The 26346-nt window shown below is 45.1% G+C and overlaps 1 protein-coding gene across 1 annotated transcript in view; it reads right to left on the bottom strand.

Annotated features, from left to right (window-relative positions):
• LOC147459732 (serine/threonine-protein kinase D6PKL2-like) overlaps positions 1–20950 on the bottom strand; it is a 55325-nt gene extending 34375 nt beyond the window's left edge. The window contains exon 1 of the mRNA XM_086510951.1: positions 19545–20950. Within this exon, the coding sequence (XP_086367077.1) occupies positions 19545–20296 (752 nt within the window). The 5' untranslated portion in view covers positions 20297–20950. The remainder of the gene's footprint in view (positions 1–19544) is intronic.
• Between the last annotated feature and the right edge of the window lie 5396 nt (positions 20951–26346).

Raw genomic sequence — 26346 nt, 5'->3', positions numbered from 1 at the left:
GGATCACTGCCAATAGCTCTTTCTCATAAATCTCTGTTGTCAATTCTAGCCTTGAAAACAATCTGCTTTCATAAGCAATCACATGGCCTTCTTGCATTCAGACCGCTCCCAGACTACGACCACAAGCATCACAATAAACCTCAAAAATGGATTTTCCAAATTTGGCAAAACCAACACTTTTCCAGTAGTCAGTTTTTCTTTAAGTGTCTCAAAGGCAGTCCCCACGAGAAAGGGACTCCTTTCTGAGTCAATATGTGCAAAGGGGAAGATACCTCTACAAACTTCCGAATGAACCGCCGCTAGTAAGAACACAAGCCCAAGAAGCTTCTAACTTCATGAACATTCTTCAAATCTGGCCAATCACAGATAGTCTCAATCTTGGCCAGGTCCATCTGTACTCCTGCTGTTGAGACAATGTGTCACGTGACACGTCCCAACCCTATGTGTCCGTGGACAAGCTACACCACAACAGGGTTCAATCAGTTCAATCAGTTTAGATTTGCAGTGATCTGGCACTTTTGTGAGTCTATTCGTAGACCGTGCATGCCCAGTCACTTAGCATAGATGCATATCCTCCGGTTACACACAGCAGGATCATCGGAATTCCCACCAGAATCCATTCGCATCAGTTAGGGGAATTTTCCAGTGCATTTAGCCTATTTTCCTATTTTTGGTTATTTTCACTTATTATTTTTATGTGACTTTCCAACAAAAGTAGGTAGGGCAATTTTGCTAAGTTAATATATAAGCAAACCCAAGTTAGCACTTTCTGGCAGAAGAGGCAGCAGGAGCTTCCCGCTCAACAGGCAACTTCTCAGCAGTACCCCCCTCAGCAGTAGAACCTCACCATCCACTCCTCCTGCCTGGCGTTTTCCAACCTCAGCAGATACATCCCAGCCAGCGTTTTTCAGCCTTGACAAAAACGCCAGCATCACTTGCAGATTCAGCGTTTTTTCAGCCTTGTCAAAAACGCCAGCTCAGCAGTAGCAAAAATGCAGAATTCAGCAGTTGGATTCTCGCAGTTTTCAGCCTATGACACGGTAGCAGATCAGCCCCTAGACGATTGCAGATGTTCCCCCATTTTCAGCCATAAAAACGCAGCCAAAACAGTCGTTTTCAGCCACCGAAACAGTCCCGAAATCAGCAATTAGAAGACCACAGATTTCAGCCATCAAGTCATCGTCGTCATCACCGTAGTCGTCATAGGCATAGTCCCATTGCATCAATCCATTGCATACGCATTGTACACCTTTGTGCAATCAAAGTAGACCACTCTCGCCGACGAGAGTGGGGCCTTCGAAGCAGGGTTTTACAACCTCTCGGGTGTCGTATCACTTCTCTCTCCTTCTCTCAGTCTCATTCACTTGCACGCACAATATCCCCTCACTTTGTTCGTGATCATAGCACTCTCCATAAGACAGAAAGCTCTCTTTTTCCCTGAGAACTAAAAGGAACCTTGAGCAATAAAGATCACTAATCTTGAGAAAATACAACATTCATTCCGCTGCACCTAGCACAATGTGTCCCAGAAAGTATATCTCCGGCAAAAAAAAATCACTCTTTTTGGCATTCATAACTAATCTATGATCATGCAAGACCTGTAGCATATGGTGTCGATGTTCTGCTTCATCCTTGGAGAAAACTATAATATCATCAAAGAAAGTGCTAACAAAAGATCGATGCTCTCGGAAAATCCTATCCATCATTCGGTTGAAAGTCGTCGGAGCATTGGTAAGTCCAAAAAAGATCACCAAAAATTCGTAATAACCAAAGCTTGTCCGAAAGGCTCTCTTGTAGACATCTCCCAGAGCGATTATGATATGATGATATCCGCTTTTCAAATCAACCCTACTGAAACAAAAGGATCCCTGAAGTTGGTCAATAATATCATCGATCCTTGGAATCGGAAATCTGTTCTTGATAGTGATTTTATTGAGAGCTCTATAATCAATGCACATTCTCCAAGATCCGTCTTTCTTTAATACCAACAAAACCGGAGAGCAGTAAGGTGAAGTACTCAACTAAATAAGACCCTTTTGAAGCAGGTCTTTCACTTGATTCATGATTTCTTCATTCTAGGCTCGGCTAACACGGTAGGTGGTAGGTTCGGTGGTGTGCTTCCAGAAATCAGATCAATAGTATGATCCTCAGGACGAGATGGGAGTAACTCGCCTGGAAAGCCTTCAGAGAAATAATCAGCATATGTGTGAAGAAAATCTTGGCGTCCTTTGTCTAGTTCAGAAATGTTCGTTCTGTGTTCATCATTCGACTCTTTCAAATAATCAAGTAAACAAAAAGACTAGATTTCATTAATTTGGAAAAGGCCGAAGCCGATACAATAGGAACGGACTCATCCTTCAATTTTACATCTATTACAATTTTTATGCCCTTTTCATTTGTCAAAGTCGCTTTCTTGGCCCGATAGTCAACCACGGTGTTGTTCTTATGGTACCAAGGTACTCCTAGGAGGACGTCACACCCTTCCAAAGGCATGATGTAAAAGTCCTCGTGCCCTAAATACCCCTGACAATGCAAACGAAGTTTGCCAATGACAAGCGTAATAGCTACATCCCATTCGGGCGCTGCTAGAACTGCCTTAGATGGTGGCCCCATCGTGACGGGCGTAATCTCGAGCCGCGCCGCCAATTCACGTGAAGTGAGCTCCTCTATCAAAAAAGATAAGGGCATCCTGGTCTTCCACTTTGCCCCAAGCTCGGCAACGTTCTATACTTTCATCTATCTGGCTTGGGTCGGTTCCCATGCAATCCGGTACCAATCTTGCTTTCATCTTGCCTTTTCTACCACGTTCCTCTACTGCTCTAGAACTCTCTGACCTGTTGAAACCGGCCCGTGGGGCGGTAGGCGTTGGCTTTCACCCGAAATTCTTTACTTTAGACACACACAGAGTACTTTGCAAAGGTAACCTGTAACGGGGATTAACACCTAAGTACACACACGGCTCGGAAGCTAGAATGCTCCGAGCAGACACCGACAACCTGTAGGCCCCAAAATTGGCGCCCCTTTCGGTATTTCTTTATTCTTTAACAGAGGGAATAAAACCTGTGATCTCCTACGAGCTGCCCCGCACAATCTAGGCTAAGAAACACTTGTTCTGGCCCGATTTCGGCAACATAACTGTACTAGGACGCTTCACAGTCAGTATCCCCACGCAATAGATGACTTTCCCGACGCATACGGACACTTTGCAAAACCTGGCGAGAATCTGCAGCACGCTGAATTCTCTGTTTTCTGCCCCGAAAATGCGCCAGATCACCTATACAGCGGTCCCCTTGCGTCCCCGAACCTCCTGGGGGTATTAGGGTCCATTTAAGGCCGGAACCCTAAACCTGCAAAAATACACAGCAGGCTGTAATTCCCTGTTTTGGGCTCCGTTTCGCGTGCCCGTCGCATTTGTAGCAAGACCTCGAGCTCCCGCACCTGTAGGGCTACTTGCCCTTTGAATTGGACGAGATTTCTCACGTGAAACCTCTCCGAATTCATGCGCAATTGCTGAGGCAAGAGCCTCTTGCATAGGTACTGGATTAGATAGCGGCTAATCCCTCGTAGGTACAGGTGAGAGAGAGAGCAGTGCGTAGCGTGCAGGGCATCACTCCTAGCACCGCACTATACATAAGAAGGAAAGGAAGCACTCCATACCTCTTAACCTGTGACAAAATGCAAAAGGAGGCCTCTCCCAGCATAAAATTCAGCGCCCATTTTTCTACTGCCACTTGGCGCATTTACAAGCATTTGCCCGTTTCAGATTTGCCACCTAAAAATCTTCCGACTCGTCACCCAGTTGACTTCACGGCAGAGTTGTAAAGTGTTCCCCTACTCATACCGGAAATAATGACGCAAACATATTTCGCGGCCCAAAATAGCAGTTCCCTAACTTTTAGGAAATGATTCCGTTGGGCTCCCACTGGTAATCTGACCATCTATCCTCATTGGGACCGCATCCAAAAGCGCAATGTGGCCCAACTGTCGGATACTTTCCGTTGGTAGTCACACACCTTGACTTTAGGCCTTTATTGAGTTCACTCCCTAGTATCCACCAACTTGCTAAGTGCGACGGGGAGACCTATATGATCTTGCTCTGAGCCTAGACACCCTCTTACTATACGAATTCCAGTGCCGACCACTTCCCGTCTGCGGGTGAAACTATAGTTCACATTGGCCATAGAATGTCCGACCGTTTGCTACTTCAAGAAGAGGGTCTCAAAAATAAAACAAAACCCATTGGAAAGAAACCAACAACTAAAGTTAGCAGTTGCCACGTTCTCGTGACATAGTTAACAGCTGCCACGTCCCCGTGACACCTGTCTTCAGCCTGTCCTTGTTGTGCCTTTTTGGGGCACTTTGCGGACATGTGCCCTTGTTTCCCACAACCTAAACACTTCCCCTCATTGAGATAGTTAGCCCTTTCTCTAAGAGTCATTCGGGGTCATGTATCTTTCTTTTTGTCACAAACTGCTGACGTGTCAAAGCCTAAAGAATGGAGCCAACTTAAGATGCCGACCGAGGGGCCTAAACCCTAAGAAGAACAAGTAGCAGAAGAAGAAGAAGCCCTACCAACTTATGGGGACCCCGTCCGATGGGCCGTAAGTGACATAAAGGATTAAAATAAAGAAAGTCCCGCACACACGCAAAAATTGATGACGTGGCAGATTTTCGAAAATTGCACTAGCATGATGATGTGGCAGGTTATACAGATTTCCGCGTTTTGCGTTGGCTGATGACGTGGCAGCTGTACGGATTTCGTAAATTACGCTCGCAACTATTTGGCTTTGCTTTCGGACCAGACGCTTTTGAGTTTGAAGGCTTTTTACTGAGAACTGCTTTTGGGGCCTAGGGCCTTTAAATATGAGGTTAGGGCTCATTCTCTGGCATGCTTCCTGGAGAAGGTGCAAAGTTTGGAGTACCGGCTTGTACTATGCTGATGCAATATAAAGAAATACCGAAAGGGGCGCCAAGGTTTGGGGCCAATACTCTCTGGGGTGGAATTTGTAACAAACTGCTCACGTGTCAAAGCCTAAAGAATGGAGCCAACTTACAGATGTGGCCGAGGGGCCTAAACCCTAATTTCTGCTAGAAACCCTAATTGCTGAAACCCTAATTCTGAAAACCCTAACCCTAAAACCTGCAAACCCTAATTCTGGAAACCCTAACCCTAAAACCTGCAAACCTTAATTCTGAAAACCCTAACCCTAAAACTGCAAAAACCCTAACTCTAACCCTAAGGGTAGCAGGCAGATTTCCGTGATTTACGTTGGATGATGACGTGGCAAGCTGTGCGTATTTCCGTGATTTACGCTGGCAGCTTTTTGGCTTTGCTTTTGGACCATGTGCTTTTAAGTTTGAAGGCTTTTCACTGTAATTGCTTTTTAGGCCAAGGGCCTTTATATATGAGGTTAGGGCTCATTCTCTGGCATGATTCCTGGAGAAGGTGCAGAGTCTGGAGTACCGGCTTGTACTGTGTTGATGCAATATAAAGAAATACCGAAAGGGGCGCCAAGGTTTGGGGCCAATACTCTTTGGGGTGGAATTCCGCCACTCCGTGTCGCATGTCGTCTCTCTCTCTCTCTTTCAGTTCAGTTGTTAATGAAGTGCTAAAAGTCTGTTCAAACTGTTCTTTTCTATTGGCACGTGGTGCCCGCCTTGTGACAGAATTCTGCAACTCCGTGTCGCGTGTCGTCTCTCTCTTTTGGTTCAGTTGTTATTGACGTGTTAAAAGTCTGTTCAGTCTGTTCTTTTCTATTGGCATGTGGTGCCCGTCTTGTGACACTTTTCCTGAGGACTCGTTTTCTTTCTACTTTCATTGTTGGGTCTCTTTGGTCCTTTGAGTCAAGATTTCATCAATGGGGTAAGTCAAGTTCCTTGAATGTATCGAGAACCCTCGTGTCACAAGACGGGCACCACGTGTCAATAGAAAAGAATAAACTGAACAGACTTTTAGCACTTCAATAACAACTGAACTGAGAGAGAGAGAGAGAGAGAGAGAGAGAGAGAGAGAGATGACATGCAACAAGAAGTGTCGGAATTCCACCCCAGAGAGTATTGGCCCCAAACCTTGGCGCCCCTTTCGGTATTTCTTTATATTGCATCAACACAATACAAGCCGGTACTCTAGACTCTGCACCTTCTCCAGGAAGCATGCCAGAGAATGAGCCCTAGCCTCATATTTGTAGACCCTTGACCTGTAAAGCAGTTCCACTGAAAAGCCTTCAAAACTCAAAAGCTTCTGGTCCAAAAGCAATGCCAAAAAGCTGCCAATGCGTTTTGCGAAATTCCGTACAACTGCCACCTCAGCAGTTAGCGCAAAACGCAAAGCGTTCGTACAACTGCCATGTCATCAATTTTTGTGTGTGTATGTGTGGGTCCTGCTTTATTTTACTTCCTTTATGTCACTAGGGCCCCATCGAACGAGGTCTCCATAAGTTGATAGGACTTCTTCTTTTGTTACTTGTTCTTCTTAGGGTTTAGGCCCCTCGGCCAGGATTTGCAAGTTGGCTCCATTCTTCAGGGCTTTGACACGTCAGCAGTTTGTGACATCCCCCCTTCTTGAAAGAAAGTAATCGTCCACAATTACAGCATATCTGCAAAACAACTCAAGTTAGCTCAAAAATTTTCCGAGGGACAATCTATTTGCTCTTTTTTTTTTTGTTCAGGAGTTGGCTTCTCCTTTCGACACTTTTGATCAAAGAGTTGGCTTCTCCTTTCGGCTCTTTTGATCAAGGAGTTGGCTTCTCCTTTCGTCCAGTTTGGAACTCTTGACCGCATTGATCTTCCACGGGTGTCTTGATACACTAAAATTACATACAAAGGCAATCTCATCCAATTAGGAATATTCAGTGGTTGGCACATCACAATGCAACACAAATTCTCCACATGTGCATGGTACAAGACATAACAAATAACGCCACTGAGCACTCCCCCGAGACAACAGTCTGCGGTATGAAGCTACTCAACGACTACCTCGCCACTCCCCCCGCAAATAACCTAAAAAGGTCTGGGCCATGAGCTCAGGAACTGTACAACCAAACGCTCCCCAGACAACAGTCTGCATCGTTTGGAGGTTCAAGCATACAACCAAACGCTCCCCAGGCATCAGCCTGTGTCGTTCGGAGGTTTTCTAGCATACAACGGAACGCTCCCCAAGACATCGGCCTGCGTCATTCCGAGGTTTTCAAACATACAACGAAACGCTCCCCAGGCATCGGCCTACGTCGTTCGGAGGTTCAAACAATACCAAAACAGTATTTCTCACTTCTGCACCCGGGAGTAAAATCACCAATCATTGAAACCAGTATTTAAAACCAGAGTCAAATAATTCAAATCGACACCAAGGCAGGTTTAAAACAGATAGCATCCATTTCAAACAAATTTCAAACAATACTTTGTCAAACAATGTTCAAAAGTATCTAACTAGAAAACAACTAGAGAGGTCATTTAGGGCTTTGTTCGGACAATCGAACTTTGAGGACAACTGGCTTGCCCTTCTACATCATGGTGATGGTTCGGTTCCGAACTTAGAGAGTTGCATCATTCTTGTCGTGCCAGGGCATGCCCAAGAGAATGTTGCAATTGCCCAACTTCATGATGTGGAAATCGGCTTTTCCATGATAATCTTGTATAGTCACTGGAAGTGCACCAACGAGTGGTACCACATTCTGAGTTTGCCCCGTGGCTAGCTCAGCTTCAATTTCTCCACCCTCTGCATCATAATCAAAGTGCATCTGCTTCAAGAATTCTGGATGGATGAAGTTCTCCATAGCTCCGGGGTCAAGGAAAATAAGGGCTTTCAAGCCGTTGACTTTTCCATAAGCTATGCATAATTCATTAAAACTCTTAAGGTGTATACCATAAATATCGAGTACTAGTCCAATGGCAAGTCTAGCCCTCATGGCCGGAGGTGGCCCCGGGGATCTATTTGACGTGGGAGCAGAAGGTTGCATTGAGGACGTCGAGGCTAGACCTGCTATTGGACTAGTACTGTCACAAGACGGGCACCACGTGCCAATAGAAAAGAACAGACTGAAGAGACTTTTAGCACTTCAATAACAACTGAACTGAGCGAGAGAGAGACGACCCGCGACAAGCAGTGGCAAGTTCCAACTTTCCTTTCATGAGCTTGTAGCCGACTACGGCATAGTCCATAAGCTCTTGCATGGTAGAGACTTGTTTGGAGAGAGAATATTCCTGCAATGGTGATGGTAGTCCAATGGTGTAGCGCTCTCACGGGTCCTCCAAATAAATGAACTTAAAGGACACAGGAAGATACACGTCGAGAAACCTTTGGTTATAGTCGTCCATGGTTTCGATGGCAAGCATTTTCAAGTTGCCCCACTCTGCCAAAATCCGGACTTCAAACATCGAAGTCATGTAACTACGTGCAAAAACTGTCTTGAAAGCTTGCCAAGTCCTTGGAGCATGCAGTTGTGTCGCGATTGAACACCACCATTGCATAACATTATCTTTAAGAAATCCCGCTGCTCGAGAAATCTTGGATTCTTCTATATAGTTCCCCAAAGCATAGATGCAATGCTTTCTTGCGATCTTTCACCCCGGAAAAAGTGAAAATTTGATTGTCGTGCCGCCATCTTTGAAATCTTTGGGTTGGTTAGGCGCAGATCCTGGCTATGGATAATAAGGGTATCCATATGGGCTCCAACCATTGTAGATTGGTGGCGGTGGTGGTGGAGGTGGGGGCAATGGCGGTTGCACTAGATTACGGTCAAATGGCTTGCACCATATTCCTGAAGACTCCCCTTGATCGGAACAGACGGCTGAGAAGGTTGCCGGTTGGATTCTCTCGTGCTTTCTGGTGCCGGAGGAGGTACCACCTAGGGCATCAGAGGGGGTAACATGTAGTTCAAAAATTGTTGAAAACTTTGCAGCATCAGAAGATTCTGATGAGGATGCCGCGAAAGAATTGTCATGAGGCTTGTTGAGCAGAAACTGCAAATATTCTACTGAATCTATGAATTCCACGTCTTGGGTTCTTTATGGCTTATGCCCTGTAAGACAAAGCGATAGAGACGGGAGCGCGCCCGATGCGCGATGAAGTAAGGGTGGGAGTGACTAATAAGTCCAAGGTCAGAGCACGAGGTTAAAATTTCCAATGAACTTTGGAAGTGCGATCTTGCTCTCTCTGCTCTTTGGTAGGACCGGTATGCTTTATGAAAAGCACACGCCTGATGCTCTCATACCACTATAACAAGACGCGCACCACGTGCCAATAGAAAGAACAGACTGAACAGACTTTCAGCACTTCAATAACAACTGAAGTGAGAGAGAGAGAGAGAGAGAGAGAGAGACGACACGCGACAAGGAGTGGCGGAATTCCACCCCAGAGAGTATTGGCCCCAAACCTTGGCGCCCCTTTCGGTATTTCTTTATATTGCATCAACACAGTACAAGCTGGTACTCCAGACTCTGGACCTTCTCCAAGAAGCATGCTAGAGAATGAGCCCTAGCCTCATATATAAAGGCCCTTGGCCTGAAAGCAGTTACAGTGAAAAGCCTTCAAAACTCAAAAACTTCTGGTCCAAAAGCAATGCCAAAAAGCTGTCAACGCGTTTTGCAGAATTCCGCAAAACTGCCACGTCAACAGGCAGCGCAAAATTCTGCATAATTGCCACGTCAACAATCAGCGCAAAACGCGGAGCGTACAAGCTGCCACATCATCAGTTTCTTTTTTTCTTTTTTTTTTTGGGGGGAGGGGGGTCCTGCTTTATTTTACTTCCTTTATGTCATAGGGGCCCTAGCGAACAGGGTCCCCATAAGTTGGCAGGACTTCTTCTTCTATTACTTGTTCTTCTTAGGGTTTAGGCCCCTCGGCCAGGATCTACAAGTTGGCTCCATTCTTCAGGGCTTTGACACGTCAGCAGTTTGTGACACCCCATTTCGCATGACCCACTAATTCTTGAATAGAATCCGACTTTTGTTCAAGGCAGAAATCTCGGATCTCTGTAGGCACTCCGCAACAAAACCGCTCATTCTGTTCCGTAAAGGTGACCTTAAATGATGAGCTCGGTAAAAAAGAGTCCCAAAACCTCTCGCAATAAGCATCCAAAGAATATCCCTTGGTCATCCAAAGATGGTTCCAAGCGGTTCTTACATTCCGTTCGTACTCCCGGATAAACCAAGAAGAAATAAAGAGCCGTTTGAGTTGCAACCACTTGACTCGAGCTTCTTTCCTCAGAAGAAGAGTGGACCACCATGTTCAAGCATTTCCTTTGAGAAAAGATGCAGCCCTCCTGATCTTGGATTGCTCTGAGTAATGCCCTCTAGAGAATACTATGTCAAACTGCTCGATAAAGGCCAAAGCCCTCAGAGAATCTTGGAATCCAGAAAAGGATTTAAATTTTATCGATTGTCCAACCTCTTTGAATTCCTTAGTCTTCTTGCTCTTATCTTCAAGGAAGTCGTATTGATTGGCTCTGTAGAAATGCTACTTCTTCGCGTAAAACATGTGGTTGTCGAAGTCCGAACTGTCAGAGGATGACTCCTCCATAGAGCTATCAAGAACTGGTCCAAATCTGAGAGTTTCTTTGCCTTTTTCTTATTCTTTCCAAAGCTTTGCTTTTTGCTTCACTTCTTGCCCTTTCTATCCTCCTCACTCGAGTCGGAAGAGCTAGAAGAAGAGGAAGAAGAACTAGGTAGTCCTTCTAAACGCACACGCTTCTTCTGCTTTCTTGCGAATGCAAAAGAAGATTGACGGCCCAAGTAACCAAGGTAGTAATGCCTCGTCTTGCGCTTCTTCAATTGCTTTTTCAATCGATTCTTCGTGTCCAAAAGCTGACTGATCTAGGTCTGAACCACCTCTTGAAGTTCTTCTTCTGTAAGCATCCTTGGAGTAGGAGGTTTCTTGATTGCTGGTTTAATTGGTGATTCGATGGCTTTTTGCCACTAAGTAAGCATCTTTTGTGTTGCCTCCCTCCCGCCTCAATGGTTGCAGAAGAGTTCGAATGATTCTTTTTGGAATCAAGAAGTGTCGCAAGAAGAAAAGGGATCGGATTTCCCGGTAGAAGAGAAATAGGCCATGCTCTGATACCATTGTAACAAACTCGGACACCCCAAGTCAAGATTCTACCGCGACACAGCAAAGATTCACTTCCAAACACTTAACAATTTTAAGAGAGTCGACACGGCCCGACGTAGTTCCTTGCCCCAAGGTATTGGCCCCAAAGATTGGCGCCCCTTTCGGTATTTCTTTTTATATTAATCTTTGAGCAAAGTACAACTCCCGCGGGTGCTTGCTCTCAGACTCTGTGTCCAGATGCTCTGCAGAGTGAGCCCCTTGAGTTCAATAAAAGGCTAAAAGCAGAGCCCCAAAATCATTAAACTCAAAAGCAATCAGGCCCCAAAAAGCTAGCGCTGCCAAAAGCAATCAACGAAAATCGTGGAATTCTGTACGTTTTTGCCACGTAAGCAACCAGCACGTTTTACGGCGGTCCATACAACCATCGCTTTATCTGGGCCTCTGTACAGCAATCAGTGTGATTTGCGGCCGTCCGTACAACAACCACGTCAGCATGCTTCTTTGCTCTTTTTTTTTAATGGCACCTAGGCCCCTCAACAAAGGTCCATAAGTTGGACATGCCACATCATCAGTTTGTGACAGACTCGCCCTTCAATTTTACATAAAGTACAATATCTCTGCCCTTTTTGTTCTTCAATGTCGCCTTCTTGGCCCTGTAGTCGACCACGCCACCGCTCTTATGGTACCAGGGGATTCCCAAACGGACGTCAAACCCTTCCAAAGGCATGACGTAAAAGTCCTCGTGCCCTATATACACCTTACAATGCAACCGAAGTTCGCCTATGATCGGTGTAATGGCAACATCCCGTCTTGGTGCTGCTAGAACTGAAAGTCAATGGTCTGTCACAAACGGGAGCGCATAGCAATATAAAATATACTCGGATAAATAAAATTTATCACTTAATATTGAAGCCAGAGGATATAGAGAGAAATAGATAGAGAGAGAGAGAGAGATAAAGTGAGAAGATCGACACAGTACTGGGGACCAGAAGATGGGCTGGTCCCCCCCCCCCCCGTAATAGTATCTTTATTACTGAGGAGAAGTCTATACAAGCACTTGAACCGAACGTATTACCACGTTCGTTCTAGAATAAGACTTAATGGTTCCCGAAAGCCTCAGCTTACGATTCCTAGGGCAAAACCCTATTCCAAGGAACTTCCGTTCCTTATTCCAATTCCTCGAGAATCAAGGTTCTCGCCTCTAGATCTCACCTTCCAGACTCAGGGCATGACATCCCTGCAACTCTCTTTTAGAACTCTATTTCCAGAGTCCTCTTCCCGCAGAACAACTCTGCTTTCCTGGACACGAAGTCCTTACTTGGGAATCCCAACTTCCGGATCGCAACTTGAGAGACTACCTCTCTCCGATCCGAGGATCTACTTCCCAAACTCGGGTACGAAACCCCTGGGCTGATCTGGCTCTAGTTCCTCAGAGCGCTTTTCTCCTGCAGAGGCTCATACCTTCCTCTGCTCTTACTCCCTCACTAAGAGGAAGTACACCTGCAAACAAATACTCAGAGTTCATAACATGAAAATCGTTACCTTCAAAGACTCGACGCTCGAAACGCAACTCCGTTCTCGAAAAGCAATTCCCCAGAAGAGATCTCTCCATAGAAAATCCTCTCTTCCAATCCTACACACAAAAGAGGTGTGTTCTACGGTTCCTTCTCATAAATCAGCCCCGTCTACGACGTTTAGGGGCTGAAATCAGAGAAAAACAGCAGCTTGTCACGATGCAAACACGCTCCGTAGGCACTTCTTCGCAAGGGAACTTGCGCACTGGGTCTTGGCGACATCTGGTACACTTGGGGCAGCCATGGGCATCACCTGCAACGTCTTCTTTACGGCTGAAATTTGCAGCAGCATCTCCTCCTTGCAAAGATTGGTCCTCCTTTCTGAGTAAGGGCATGTGATCCTTTTATAGCTCCTAGCCACGGGCACGAATAGCTACTCGCGTAGAGATCGCGTCCGTTTTTTTTATTATTATCATTATAAATATTTTTTTTCTTTTTTTTTTTTCGCTGCTATGCCAGAAAAAGAGAGAGAGAAAACGATGGCTGATCTGTTGCCTTATTTATCAGATGGCTGCCCACTTATTAAGTGGGCGGTCGGTCACCTTTAAAAATGGTCTGAATCTGTTCAAAAACTCAATAAAACCTTATAAGTTAAAAACAATGCTTTCACAACACTTCCCAGGCGTCCCTGGATGCAATCACATGCACAGTTGCAATGCAGACATAGACTTCCTCGCGAGAAAGCATCTGCTTTCCTAAAAGGCAATCCCGCTTTCTCAAAAAGCATATGTTTTTCCTCAAAGTTTCCTCTGAACCCATCTTCATTCAAGTGCTTGTTTTTCCTTGTGCACAATTCTAACACAGTTCGGAATTTCCTCCCGACTATGGATATTCCCTTTCCGATGCACCTGTCACCCACCTTGTGACGCATCAGGAATACCCATCACCTAGTCCTTTCCTACCGAACTTACGGTACAATCTCCTTCACGATGCTCTATGTCACCCATCCTATGACGCATCAGAGATGTCCGTTCCCGAATGGTCGGATACTTCTTTCCGATGCTCCCTGTCACCCATCCAATGTGACGCATCAGAAGTACCCGTTCCTGGTGGCCTTACAGATATTCCCGTTCTAAGTGTTCCCGTCATTACTTTAAATGACGCACTAGGAATACTCTGTACTCGGATGTCTCCAGTGAGAAAGGCCCTCTCACTTAAAATTCCAATAATTCATTTAGAATTATTTTTCCTTGGTGTTCCAAGCGAGAAAACCCTCTCACTTATAAATCCAATAATTCATTTAGAATTATTTTTCCTTGGTGTTCCAAGCGAGAAACCCCTCTCACTTATAAATCCAATAATTCATTTAGAATTATTTTTCTGTAAGATAAAGCTAATTTAGCAACATGGTCCCATTTCCTCCGGCGTGATTCCAAGTCGAGACGCCAATTCAGTCGAAATGAAGTTCGTCTTGGCTCCTCCATCGAAGAAAATAAGGTCTCTTGATCTCGTACTTTGTCCCACGCTCTGCAAAGCTCGGTGCTTTCATCCATTTGCTCTAGGTCGGTCCCCACAAAATCCAGTATCAGTCCTGCCTTGGTCTTCCCTTTCTTTGCTCGCTCCTTTGCTGCTTTGGAGCCCTCTGACTTGTCCTGGGCCTGATCATAGGATGATTTGTTAGGACACTTGACAAGAACATGCCTCTGTTTCCCGTATCCATAACATTTGTCCTCTTTGTAGTACTCAGCGCGCAGCTCATCTGACAATCTAGGGTGTGATGTTTTTTCTTCTGTTGCTTCCAAGTTCCTCTTCTTCTTGTTATTAATTCGGTTGGTTTGGCCCTCGTTGAGCAGACACTGGCCTATCCTTGGGTATGTCAGTTACCCGCGTGCATTCCAAGTCCTTGCTTGGCATGACCCATGAGTCGCTGAAAGGAGTCCACCTTTTGTAAACAGTAATGCCAGATCTCCTTGGTAAGCTACAACAAATCCACTCAACTTGCTGTCCAAAGGTAATTTTCTTGAAAGAAAGCGGGTAGAAAAGTATCCCAAAAGCGATGACAATAGTCATCAAGAGTGTCTTCTTTGGTCATCAAGATGGTTTCAAGTCGTAATAACATCCTCTTTGTACTCTTCGGTGAGCCATGCGGAGGTTAAAACTAGTTTTTACTTAACCATGTGGTGCGTGCTTCCTTTAGTGAAAGTAAGGTCGACCACCAAGTCTAGGTGTTGCCTTTCAAATAGGAAGACGCTTGTATCCCATAAAAGTGTCGAATTTAAGTGCTTGCCCACCCTCTTTAAAATCTTTGATCTTCCCACTCTTCAAGCTGGTCAAATTGGCTCATTCTGTAGCCTCGTCTCCGCCTTGTTCCAAGCATTGACTCATCTGAATCAAAATTGTTCAAGGACGAGGTATCCTCGTTAGAAGTGTCAGAATGCTTTATGTGCTTTCCACATCCCAGAATCGAGATCTGCTCTTCTTGGATTGTCTGTCCCTATTGTTCTTCTTGCCCTTCTTCTTCTTTCAAGTCCTTTTGCGCTTCCAATGCTTCCTGTTTGTTGGAGTCGAAGGAAGAGGAACTCTGAGCTATCTGAAGATGAAGATGAATTGGGGTCATCCTCAAAGCGTACACACTTCATGGATCTGCTAACTGCGTCGAATGTGGATTTCCAACCCGAGTAGCTAGAATAATCCGCTGGAATAATCCGCTCCACGACTTTCCTTTCGAGAGCCGTTCAAAGACTTCATAACTTGGTTGACCTGCTACTCCACGACACTATCAAATTCATCTTGTGAGTACAGTCATAGGTTGTCTGCACTTGGCTTAGATCTCTGCTTCATGGTCGACTTGAGAGGTGAGTGAATGGCTGCCTGCCATCCTGAATGAATCTCGTCAAAGGATGATTCTTCAAAGATTTTGCAAACTGCCGATCCTTGGCATATTAGAGCATCTGATTGGCACATATGTCAACCTGAAGCTACCGTTGCGTTGTCATCTTCTTGATGTTGTTTGGCCGAAGAGGGCCTACTCTTCTCCAGAAATCTCGGAAGAAGTCCAACTTCCACTAGATCCTCCATTAATTTCTTCGCTGAGGCGGGTAGAGTCAGTTGTCTCCTCCCTGCGAGATTCACTGCCAAAATCCATGTGTGCTGCAGGAAAAGGGATCAAATTCTTTGTAAAAGAAGAATCGTCTAAGCTTTGATACCATTGTAATAGACTTGGGACACTCCAAACCAAAGATCTAAAGCAACACACGTGAGAGAAACTGAAAACAATTGAACAAAACTGGAGAGAGAGAGACAGAGAGGACACGGCACAGTCGAGTTCCGTGCCGAGATACACCGGCCCCAAAGATTGGCGTTCCTTTTGAGTACTTCTTTACAATTATGCTTCGGAAAGTACAAAGTCCGAGGGTCCTCTCTCTGGCAATGCTCCTAGCAAAACTAGCCAAAGAAGAGACCCTGACACCCTTATAAAGGCCCCTGGCCTTGTCAAAAGTAGTTACATGAAAAGCGTAGAGTCCAAAAGCATCTTGTATTCAAAAGCTACCCCTTGAGCTGTTCGTAAAACGCAAAAATCCATACGGCCTGCCACATCAACAACGCAGACGTCCGTACAGCTCGCCACGTCAACCCTTTTTACGCAATTTTGGGGCCTTGCTTTATATTTAAGGTTTTTAGGCCCCTCGGCCAAGTTCCATAAGTTGAGATGGGTTAGGTTTTAACCTTAATCACTTCTAGGCCACTCGACAATAATCTGCAAGCTGCGAAACCTATTCTGCCTCTTTGGCTAGGGTTTAGGCCCCTTCTGTCCAACATCTATCATGTAGGACATCAGCACTTTGTGATGGACACTGACGAGCATTTGATGACAAAGCATTGCAGACATTTGGCTTCGGCTAGTAGGCATGGAGGAGGAGGAAGAGGCAGAGGAGGTGATAACTGCTAGGGGGAGGAGAAAGAGTGCTAACTCCCACTAGGAAATTTGTACATCATCTAGTAGCAATGGAGGTGAGCATGATGTAGATCTGTCGCAACTCTTAACATTCTATAATGTGCTCATGAGTATTGATATAAAAGGTGAGAAGAGTGCTGCGAGACCTCTTGCTTGCTTTGCCATGAGTGAATGGCAACCTTCCATAATGTATCTTGATCGCGTCTAGGCCTCCACTTGACTCTTCATGCATATTGTCTCTCTCTACTTCTCTCGCACGTGTGCAAGGTCCACTAGAAAGCAAAGTTACAAGACTAGGCTATGGTCATGTGAGGCTTAGTTATTAGTAAGCTTGATATGTAACTAAGCCTCATTCATGGTCACGTGAGGAAATGGAAGAGTAGAACTATGCTGCCTGATGCTTTACTGAGGCACTAGACTTCACAAATCTAGCACTTTCACAAAGACATCAGTCCTTGATCAAATCACATTCCTGTCGAGGGTCTCAAATATAAATCATGATCATTGTAACATATTTAGCAATCACATCCAAACTGCGCTCATCTTTTCATGGAAGTCTTGATATACTAAATCTCGGTGTTTGTAACAAACTGCTGACATGTCAAAGCCTAAAGAATGGAGCCAACTTACAGATGTGGCCGAGGGGCCTAAACCCTAAGAAGAATAAGTAACAGAAGAAGTCCTACCAACTTATGGGGACCCCGTTCAATGGGGCCCCAAGTGACATAAAGGATTAAAATAAAGCAAGATCCGTACACACACAAATACTGATGACGTGGCAGATTTCCAAAAATTGCGCTGGCATGATGACATGGTAGGTTGTACGGATTTTCACGTTTTGTGCTGGCTGATGACGCGGCAACTGTACGGATTTCCGTAATTTACGTTGGCAGATTTTTGGCTTTGCTTTTGGACCAGAAGCTATTGAGTTTGAAGCTTTTTACTGTAAACTGCATTTGGGGCCCAGGGACTTTAAATATGAGGTTAGGGCTCATTCTCTTGCATGCTTCCTGGAGAAGGTGCAAAGTCTAGAGTACCGGCTTGTAAAGTGTTGATGCAATATAAAGAAATACCGAAAGGGGCGCCAAGGTTTGGGGGCCAATACTCTCTGGGGTGGAATTCCGCCGCTCCGTATCGCGTGTCGTCTTTCTCTCTCAGTTCAATTGTTATTGAAGTGCTAAAAGTTTGTTCACTCTGTTCTTTTCTATTCGCACATGGTGCCCGCCTTGTGACAGTGTTACTCTTAGATTTATATCCTTTCTTTATTTCAAGCCAACCATGCCCATGACCCCCACAAGACATCACATTCACAGAGCATGCCACACGTAGTTCACACTGAACACGGTGTTTCAATCATTCAATCTAGTCATCTCATCTAGTCCAAAACTCTTGATACACTCAGATTCCTGTGTAGCCATCTCATCCTTGAGGAACTCTTGATGCACTAACAACAGTATCTAATCATCTCTTCCAGATTGAAATTTTAATGCACTATAATCAATTCACTTCTCATTCACTTAGCCATCACATCCAGACTTCACTAATCTTTAACAGATGTCTAGATACACTAAGTCCAAATCTTTCATTAGACAAAATGTTGCATCTTTCCAATACATGCTCTAACAATACACACATGAAAGAGCATGTTCAATTCTAGGAAATTTCCAATTCGATGTACATATTTCATAAGGTCATTTCGCAAAATATTGTCAACTTGTCAGTATCCCTAAAATCTCAAAAAGAAATTAGTGAATCTAGGCAATCTGTGACAAAGGAGTGGAGTGGCTCCCCTCTTGTGCACTCCCAGATTCAACCTGTTGATTCATCGATAACTTTCGGAATAGACACTGCCAATAATCCAAAAGCCTCAAGGTACATCTCAAAACTGAAGAGAATCTTCCCCCCATCCGCTTTGCATCGAGATCCAAAAAATTTCCTTGACTAAATTATCGGTGGACCTAGCTTGTCTTTTTTTCTCTTTCTTGTGCCCTGGGACCTATTGGTTGCCCCTTTGGCCTCCGCTAGCACTTCAATCTAAATCTTTGGAATTCTCTTATGACCTATCAGGTAGCTTCATGGCGACGCTTGCAGAGCTTGGGTGCTCCACCATCACGGGGTGATGGGACTACAATCGCATCGTCCTTCTTAGGGTAGCACTTCATTGGTGATCTCATATGAAGGGCACACATTCCGTCTATGGTGCAGTCCATGGATAGCAGAGGACTTCATAGCATCTAGAGGGCAGCACCACTAGGTAGCCTTGATGTATTTGTACCTCTTTCCAGATCTGCCCTTTTGCCAAGAGGAGATGCAGCAATGCTTAGCTCTTAGAGCATGTTAGGGATGGTGCCGAGAGGAGATGCAGCAGTGCTTAGCTCTTAGAGCATGTTAGGGATGGTGCCCAAACAAGGGCTAAATCTGGAAAAGATGGATAGCCCGTAGATGGAACATGGGTGGCACAAAGGCAACTACAAAAATGCCCGAAAGCCTGGAGCCACCAAGAGGCACACTATATGCCAACAGTACAGGGTGGCTAAACAATGGGGGAAACAAGCCAACGATGAGAAAACTACCTCACATAGGCTGGGCACAGCCACAGAACAGTCCCCCACTCCCTATGATCACCCCCTAGAGATACTACTAGAAACCCTGCCCAGACGGGCCAAAGAGGTGACCAACTCTAATAAAATGATCATGCACATGGCACAACAAGTAAATGTAGGACATGAATTAGGTGTTTTACGTGCTAGAAAATTAATCGCTAAGTTGAAAATAGAATCCAGCCACGCCAATGGATTTTTGCTGTAAAGGCTCTCCTAATAAAATGTAACAACAATCTGCTTTTCAGGATGAGTGGCAAGCAATGAACAGAGAAACTCAGATCCTGTGCAGTGCTCATTAATCTTACCAAGAACCTCAGCATACTACCACAAAAATCTAATAAATGCTTATGTCTTATCACAATGTCAAGGCGGAAATAAGATGCAAAAACATGGAAGCCTTTTGCAAAGTAAGCAAGTAAAAAACAAACCTTGCACTCTGTTCAGAAAAATGTTTGCCTGGCTGCCGCTGTCTCAATGTGTGGAGATCCCCCCCTGTACAAAATTCCATAACAAGGCAAGTGAATTTATCTGTCTCAAAATGTGTGTAAAGAGTTGGTAGAAAGGGATGATCAAGAAGCTGTAAGATCTCCTTTTCAGTTTCTGCTCTTAGAAGCTTCTTGCGACTGGCCAAGGCAGCTTTATCCATAACTTTCATGGCAAAATAGCAGTTAGTACCCTTAAGTTCTGCCAAGTACACACTGCCAATATCACCACACCCTAGTCGTTTAAGCAACCTGAAATGATCAAATCCAAGAGAGCCTACGCGAACACTAACCGCTTGAATAGCTTCCCAGCGTAGGTCATTGCCCTTGTGAGGCTTGTTCACAGCAGCACTTATATTGGCACTACTTTGGGTACCATCACTGACTGCACTACTTGTGCTTGCCTGGCTAATACTTCGTTGACTAGACTCTCCATACTCTAGATTTTCAATGCATATCCACTGCTCATTTGTCTTGCTATCTAATGCCTTTGCATTGTCCCCACAGCCATCACTGACAATCCCGTTTGCATTGCTTTTGACACTACGTGTCACTGTAATGGTGCCATTCACACTGCTCTTAAATCTTAAGTCGGTGCTGTTGATTCCGTATGCACTTGAACTGGGCAGTTTGCTGATATCTGAGACCTTCTCATGGATCAGGTCGGTCTCAGTAAAACCTCCTTTAGATCTTGACATGTTGCATTGCTAAAGCATGCAACTATAAAAGTGACAGTTTGACATACATGAGTAAAAATAAGGATTCTAAAGGGGCAACTAAAGCCAAACTGAGCAGGCGAACTGGAGCGTGCTGGCTAGAAGCTGCCAAGATCACAATATGCACTTCTGCAACTTCAGCAAACAGATGAAGCATCCCGCTGCTTATCGAAGCAGGCAAAGACACATTACCTGCTAATGGCCTTGCCCGACGATGGTTCGCTTGAAAAGGGTCGCAACGTGTATATAAAAACTTCAGTACTTCCTCCGGAAGATCGAAAATCTTGAGGGGGTCTTACCAAAGTCCATGTCGGGCTATTTGCGCAAGCCCCGTAACAAGGTACTGTCACATACATCTCGCTCTTCAAAACCCAGCTCCATGCCGCCCCAGAATGGCGATACACAGAGAGCTATCAAGATCTGCTTGCAAGGAATGCCCAAGCGCCGGCTCCCTAAACCTCGAATGCAGGCATGCAGAGTGACTCGAGTGAGTGAATCAGCAATCAAGGCGCACTCGGGAAGATCACGAAGCCGATGAGAGAAAGAGAGAGACAGAGACGCCAGCATGGCCCAACAATATAACAATTAAACAATTTTTCAGCGAGCCCTTGGGGTCAGCTCCAAACTATCGCCTTAGGCTAGGCCTAGGTGGCGATAAATACATCTGTGCACGTTCCCTCGAGGCCCTCATTTGATCCTACTCTCTATTGAATGACTAGAGGGGCTTGGACACATACAAGAGTCACGCCCTCTCATGTCATGTCATACCAGGGCACCTGCCCTTTAAATAGCTGCCTTAGGCCCGGTTCAGACGAGCCGGTGACACAGATGACCTCTCTCTTCTGCCTCCACTATGCTTGTTCACAAGGGACGGAGGCACCCTCCTCAATTGCAACGATGAACCTTTTTATGAGCCAATCATTCACGTTGAAGCTTGATGAGCAGACTTGAGTTACATAGTCCACATGCTAACAAGTGAAAGAGTCACGACGGCTTTCAAAAACAATAAGAAAGTTATAAAATTGTTAGGCTGAAGTAAACTGGTATCAGTGTTTGGGAAAGGATTGCCTCAGCTTAGTCTTGAGCCGATTGAAAATCCATACTAGCTAACTGCAAACCATGGTAAACGGAAGAAAAATCGATGAAATATGTGAGAAAGTCGTCCAAAAGTTTTACAAATCTCAAAATTTCTCCTATTATTTTTTATTTTCTTCTTTGTGAGGAAGAAACTCGATCATTAGCCACTTAATAAAAGAGACTTTCTCGAACATTAACACTCACTGGAATCAAGCTATAAAATGCAAGAAATGTAAAGCCATGTGAAGTTGTGAAATGAAAGATGAAATAAAAAGAACTAATTAATATATATGTGTGTGTGTAGAATTTATTAGAATTATGCAAAGTGAAGCTTCACTTTAGCATTCTAAAACAATAGAATGAAAAAAAAAACGTGTGTGTGTGTGTGTGTGTGTAAAATTTACTAAAATTTATGCAAGGTGAAGCTTCACTTTAGCATTCTAAAACAATAGAATTCAAAAAAAGTAAAGACATGTCAATATGTGAAAAGAAAGGTAAGTCTCCATCATGTCACCGTGTGAAATGAAAGGAGTCTCCCTAACCCAACACAACACTAAGGGTTTCTTTTAGAAAGCCAAAAAGTAGCTTGATATATGAGCATTTTTGAGGGGGGTGTCGCCCAAAATTCGGTGGGTTTGGAACTACGCTCGCTTCTTTCTGGGCAGTCATTGTATGCCATGTTGGACCCACACACTCTCCACCAGGTTGTCTAAATCGAGCCTTCGAGTGTCACACTACAAAACTTCGACCATCTCTAGCAATGAATTGAGCGCAACCAAGTGGTAGACTCTCCACTTTCCACATTGGCTACCGGAGCTCAAGTCTTATCAGCCACGCTCAAGGAAAGTTGGTTGGGCAAATAAGGTCACCCCTCCAACATCGAGTTGAGGCCAATTTTTTCTTTTTGCGTGGCGAATAAGTGGCCGCCATCTCCACAAAACCGGGTGTTAACAGGGGCCAGAGAGAGAGAGAGAGAGAGAGAGAGAGAGAGAGAGAGAGAGAGAGAGAGAGAGGGGGGGGGGGGGGGAGGGGGGGGTTTAACCTCTTAGAGCGCTTCTATGCACAACCAAGGGCCTGTTACGATATACATGTGGTAGTGATGTGTGTGAACACACTAGGACCGCCGGGGCATTTTTTCCCTCTTTAGGAGGTTTTTTCCCCGTGCATTGTATATACGCCCATCACTCTAGGGCTATCTATCTTTCCATTGCACACTAAGTTATACACTCTCTATTGTGTGCCTTGAGCTTCCTTCGTCTTCTCCAAGCTATGTGTGTTTCTCTGCAACCCTAATTCCAACAATTGGTATCAGAGCTGGTCACGTCCTCCCGGGCTTAGTTGTCAACTGCTCCAGCACACGCCTGCTCACTTTCTCTGATTTCAGTGAGCTTTGGCAAGCGTTCGTAGGTCGACAGACGTTTTGGGAGGGCTCAAAGAGCTTGGTCTCCTCAGAATTTTGATTTGGGCTCATTTCGGCCTCCATTTCCACTACAGGCAGTACTGCACAGGCTGTTTTGTCATTTTGTGCAGAATTTCTATCAGTGCCATTTTTTGCATAACAGGTGCCTTATAGTCTTCTACAGTTTGTGCTATATTGCACAGGTTGTTCCCGCTCCATTTCTCCTATTTTCGGGCAATTTTCACATCAGGTGCAGAATTTACCATGGCTTACAACAACAACACAGATGTGTTCAAGATGTTTGCTGCTGAGGACAGGTTGGATGGGGACAACTACCCTATGTGGGCTTATATGATGCAACATGTTCTTGTGTCAAAGGGTGTCTGGAACATTGTGCAGGGCATTGATGTACGTCCTAGTTCTGAGGATGTAGGCGATGTTGAGGATGTTGCAGGTCTTGCTGCAAGGATTGCAGCTGTTAGAGTTGTTTTGCCTACGGCAGAACAAGCTCGTTGGGATGTTAAGGATGCGCAGGCTCATGCATTGATTGCGTTGTCTTTGAAGCGCACCATTGTTCCTCACATCCGTTCAGCAAAATCTGCAAAACAGGCTTGGGATATTCTAGCAGGTCTTTATGCAAGCCGCAATGAGGCTAAAATTGCTTTGCTGCGTAAAGAGCTGGAGTCGAAGATTATGCATGAGGAAGATGGTATGGACACTTTCCTTGCTACTGTCAAGGATATGAATGACCGCAGCTTATTTTTGCAGGTGAAGTCATTTCAGACAGTTCCCTTGTGCAGACTGTTCTTGATGCCTTACCAGATTCCTACCAGACTTTTGCTAGTACTTGGAAACTCATGACCCAAGGAAATCCTGAAGTTGTCAAGTTTGATGCATTATGCACATTGCTGTTGCAAGAGTCACTTTCTATAAAAAACAGGACTAGGCAGCGTGTAGTTGAACAGGCTTTTATTGCTTCTCAAAGAAAGGGTGGTAACAGTAATGCAGCCACTTCTTATGGTTCTGTTGTTGGGGTTAAGGCCTGTGTGCCTTGACCGGTCGCCCAGGTCATGGGCGCCCGCCCACTGTTACCCTAAACTTATAGTGAGTATACTATATAGGGGGAGCTGCCACTTCACAGTCTCCCCACCCACATCGTGTGTGTGTCTCCTTCTCTCTCTCTCTCACTCTCTGTCTGTGGTGCTCCTCGATCCCCTTCAATTGGTATCAAAGCGTAGGTGCGGAAGGAGCGCGTGTGTGCACAGTCACGACGACAGTGGAGAGCCAATTTCATTCCCGAAATCGCGTCCGCGCGCGCGCACTTTCAAGAGTGCAAACAGGGTTTTGACTTCGGCATCGGCAAATTCAGCTTTTCGAGAGCGTTTCCAGCAGGTGTTCTGCCGTTTGACCCCCCTTTCGAAGCCATTCGAGCCATCAGAAACCTCATTCAAGCTACGGTTGAGGAGCTGCATTTTTCAGCCCTCTTTTGGCAGTTTATGCTACGTTTTTGGGTCGAAACGGAGGTTTTTGGCATAGCTTTCACACCCAGACTCGGATACATGTGATCCAGGAGTCTACCTTGGGGTTTTGGCACGCTTCAGACGCGCTCGTCATATCAAAATTTTAAAATTCTGAACGCTGAATTTTCTGCAGCAGCAGTTGTTTATTGTGTGTCGAGGATTCCACACATAGTTTGCTCTCAGATGTGAGAGTGATATTTGCTGCAAGTTTCCTCACAGGTGGGAGGATACGATGTATACCTTATGTGGTTTGATGCTCATGGAGACTAATGTGATTGCATTTTGAGCTCGGCAATGTATGCCTCGAGCATGTTTTTTGGCAATCACAGGTAGAATAGATATTTGTGTACTAGATTTGCAGGTGTTTCCAATGATGTATGCAAAGTGTGGAGATTGGTGCATGCGGTTGGAGTACAGTTTGATGTGCTTTTGGTTGCTCATGGTTTTGAGCGTGCAGTCAGTTTGGTTACTGGTTTTGTGGCCGTTTTACTGACGAAACTCTGGCGAAATTTTCCCAGGAGTTTTATGGGTATCATTTATGCGATCTAGCTAGAGATTGCGAGTTGCACTCAGCATTTGTGTGCGGTGTTCTCTGCAGGTGGGAGATTTGTGCTTGTGTATGCATCGATACCGCATAGTGTGGGCTTGGTGATTAGCTCACGGTTTGACAGGCGTACAGTTATCTTGACACACTCACAAGAGTGAATGTTGTGATGTATGCTTGTGTGGCTACGAGCTAGGTAGCCGGATTCGAGCACTAATGGCTTGAGGTTTTTCAGCAGGTTTCAGCTACAGGTTTACAAGTTAACAGGCAGGTTTTAGGGCTTATTTGGGCGCTGAATTTTCAGCCATTGTTTTCTCTTTGCAGGTGTCCATGTATGGCTCAGTTTGTAGGCTGATCTGGGACACGTTTGTGACTTGTTTATGCAGCTGTTTAAGAGCTGAATTTTGGGGATGTTTTACAGCCATATTTGCAGACTTTTGTTGATGCGATTCGAGCCAATTTAGGGCTGATTTGGTTGACATTGCGGGAGCTCTATTTTGGAGTGTGTCTCATAGGTTTTACATTGTGTTTCTAGCCATATTGGTAGACAGTTTCCATGTGTTGTTGGTGAGGTGGTTTTGCTATCTAGCTTGCTACTTGTGCTCATGTCAAAGACAGGTGATCGATCAGATTGTGACCTCTCACAGATGCGCGTGTTTGATGGGACAGACTTTGCGGCATGGAGAGAGTGTATGCTTGATGCATTGACACAGCGAGGGTTGCATCGACCATTGAGTGGTGATGCAGGTAGACCTTCAAACATGTCCGATGATCAGTGGAAGGAACTACAGGAGATGGCACTATCTACACTCTCTTTGCACCTTGTGGAATCTGTATATGCTCTTGTTATGTATGAGGCTACTTCGAGAGCACTTTGGCGTAGATTACATGATATGTATGATAGATATGAGTCATCAAGGACTCGTGTGAGACATGTACATTCACGAGTACGCCGCCAGGTGATATGTTGGTATTGTGGTCATTCTGGACACGTTAGATGGCGTTGTTTTCGTCATATGCGACATCGTAGGAGACATGGCAGTCTCAGAGATGTATGTAGTGATGCCATGGACTCAGTTGCTTTGACAGTTGAGGCAGATGTAGTGTCGGAGTATACTAGTGACGGGGATGTCACTTTTACCTCGAGCTATGCACGAGATGCTATACATGTGGATAGTGCACTCGCTTCGCAGTGGTTGCTAGACGTAGATGCTATGTTTCATGTCACGCCGCATCGTGAATGGTTTTGTAGCTATTCTAGCGCGATGCTTGGAAGTGTACATTTGACCAATGGATCGGTGCATGCGATAGCAGGTACAGGAGATGTGAGACTGTCATTACCGAGTGGTGCATCTTACTTGTTACGACATGTGCGCTATGTACCAGATTTGACAGTGAGTTTGATCTCGATTGGTCAGCTTAGAGATTGTGGATGTCAGATTTCGCTACAAGAGTGAGATTTTGTGATGCATTTGGGTTCGCTAGTGATTGC

The sequence above is a fragment of the Adiantum capillus-veneris genome, chromosome 4 (genome assembly GCF_014529385.1).
Source record: "Adiantum capillus-veneris isolate H3 chromosome 4, ASM1452938v2, whole genome shotgun sequence".
NCBI classification, from domain to species: domain Eukaryota; kingdom Viridiplantae; phylum Streptophyta; class Polypodiopsida; order Polypodiales; family Pteridaceae; genus Adiantum; species Adiantum capillus-veneris.
This window is presented reverse-complemented; position numbering and strand designations above follow the sequence as displayed.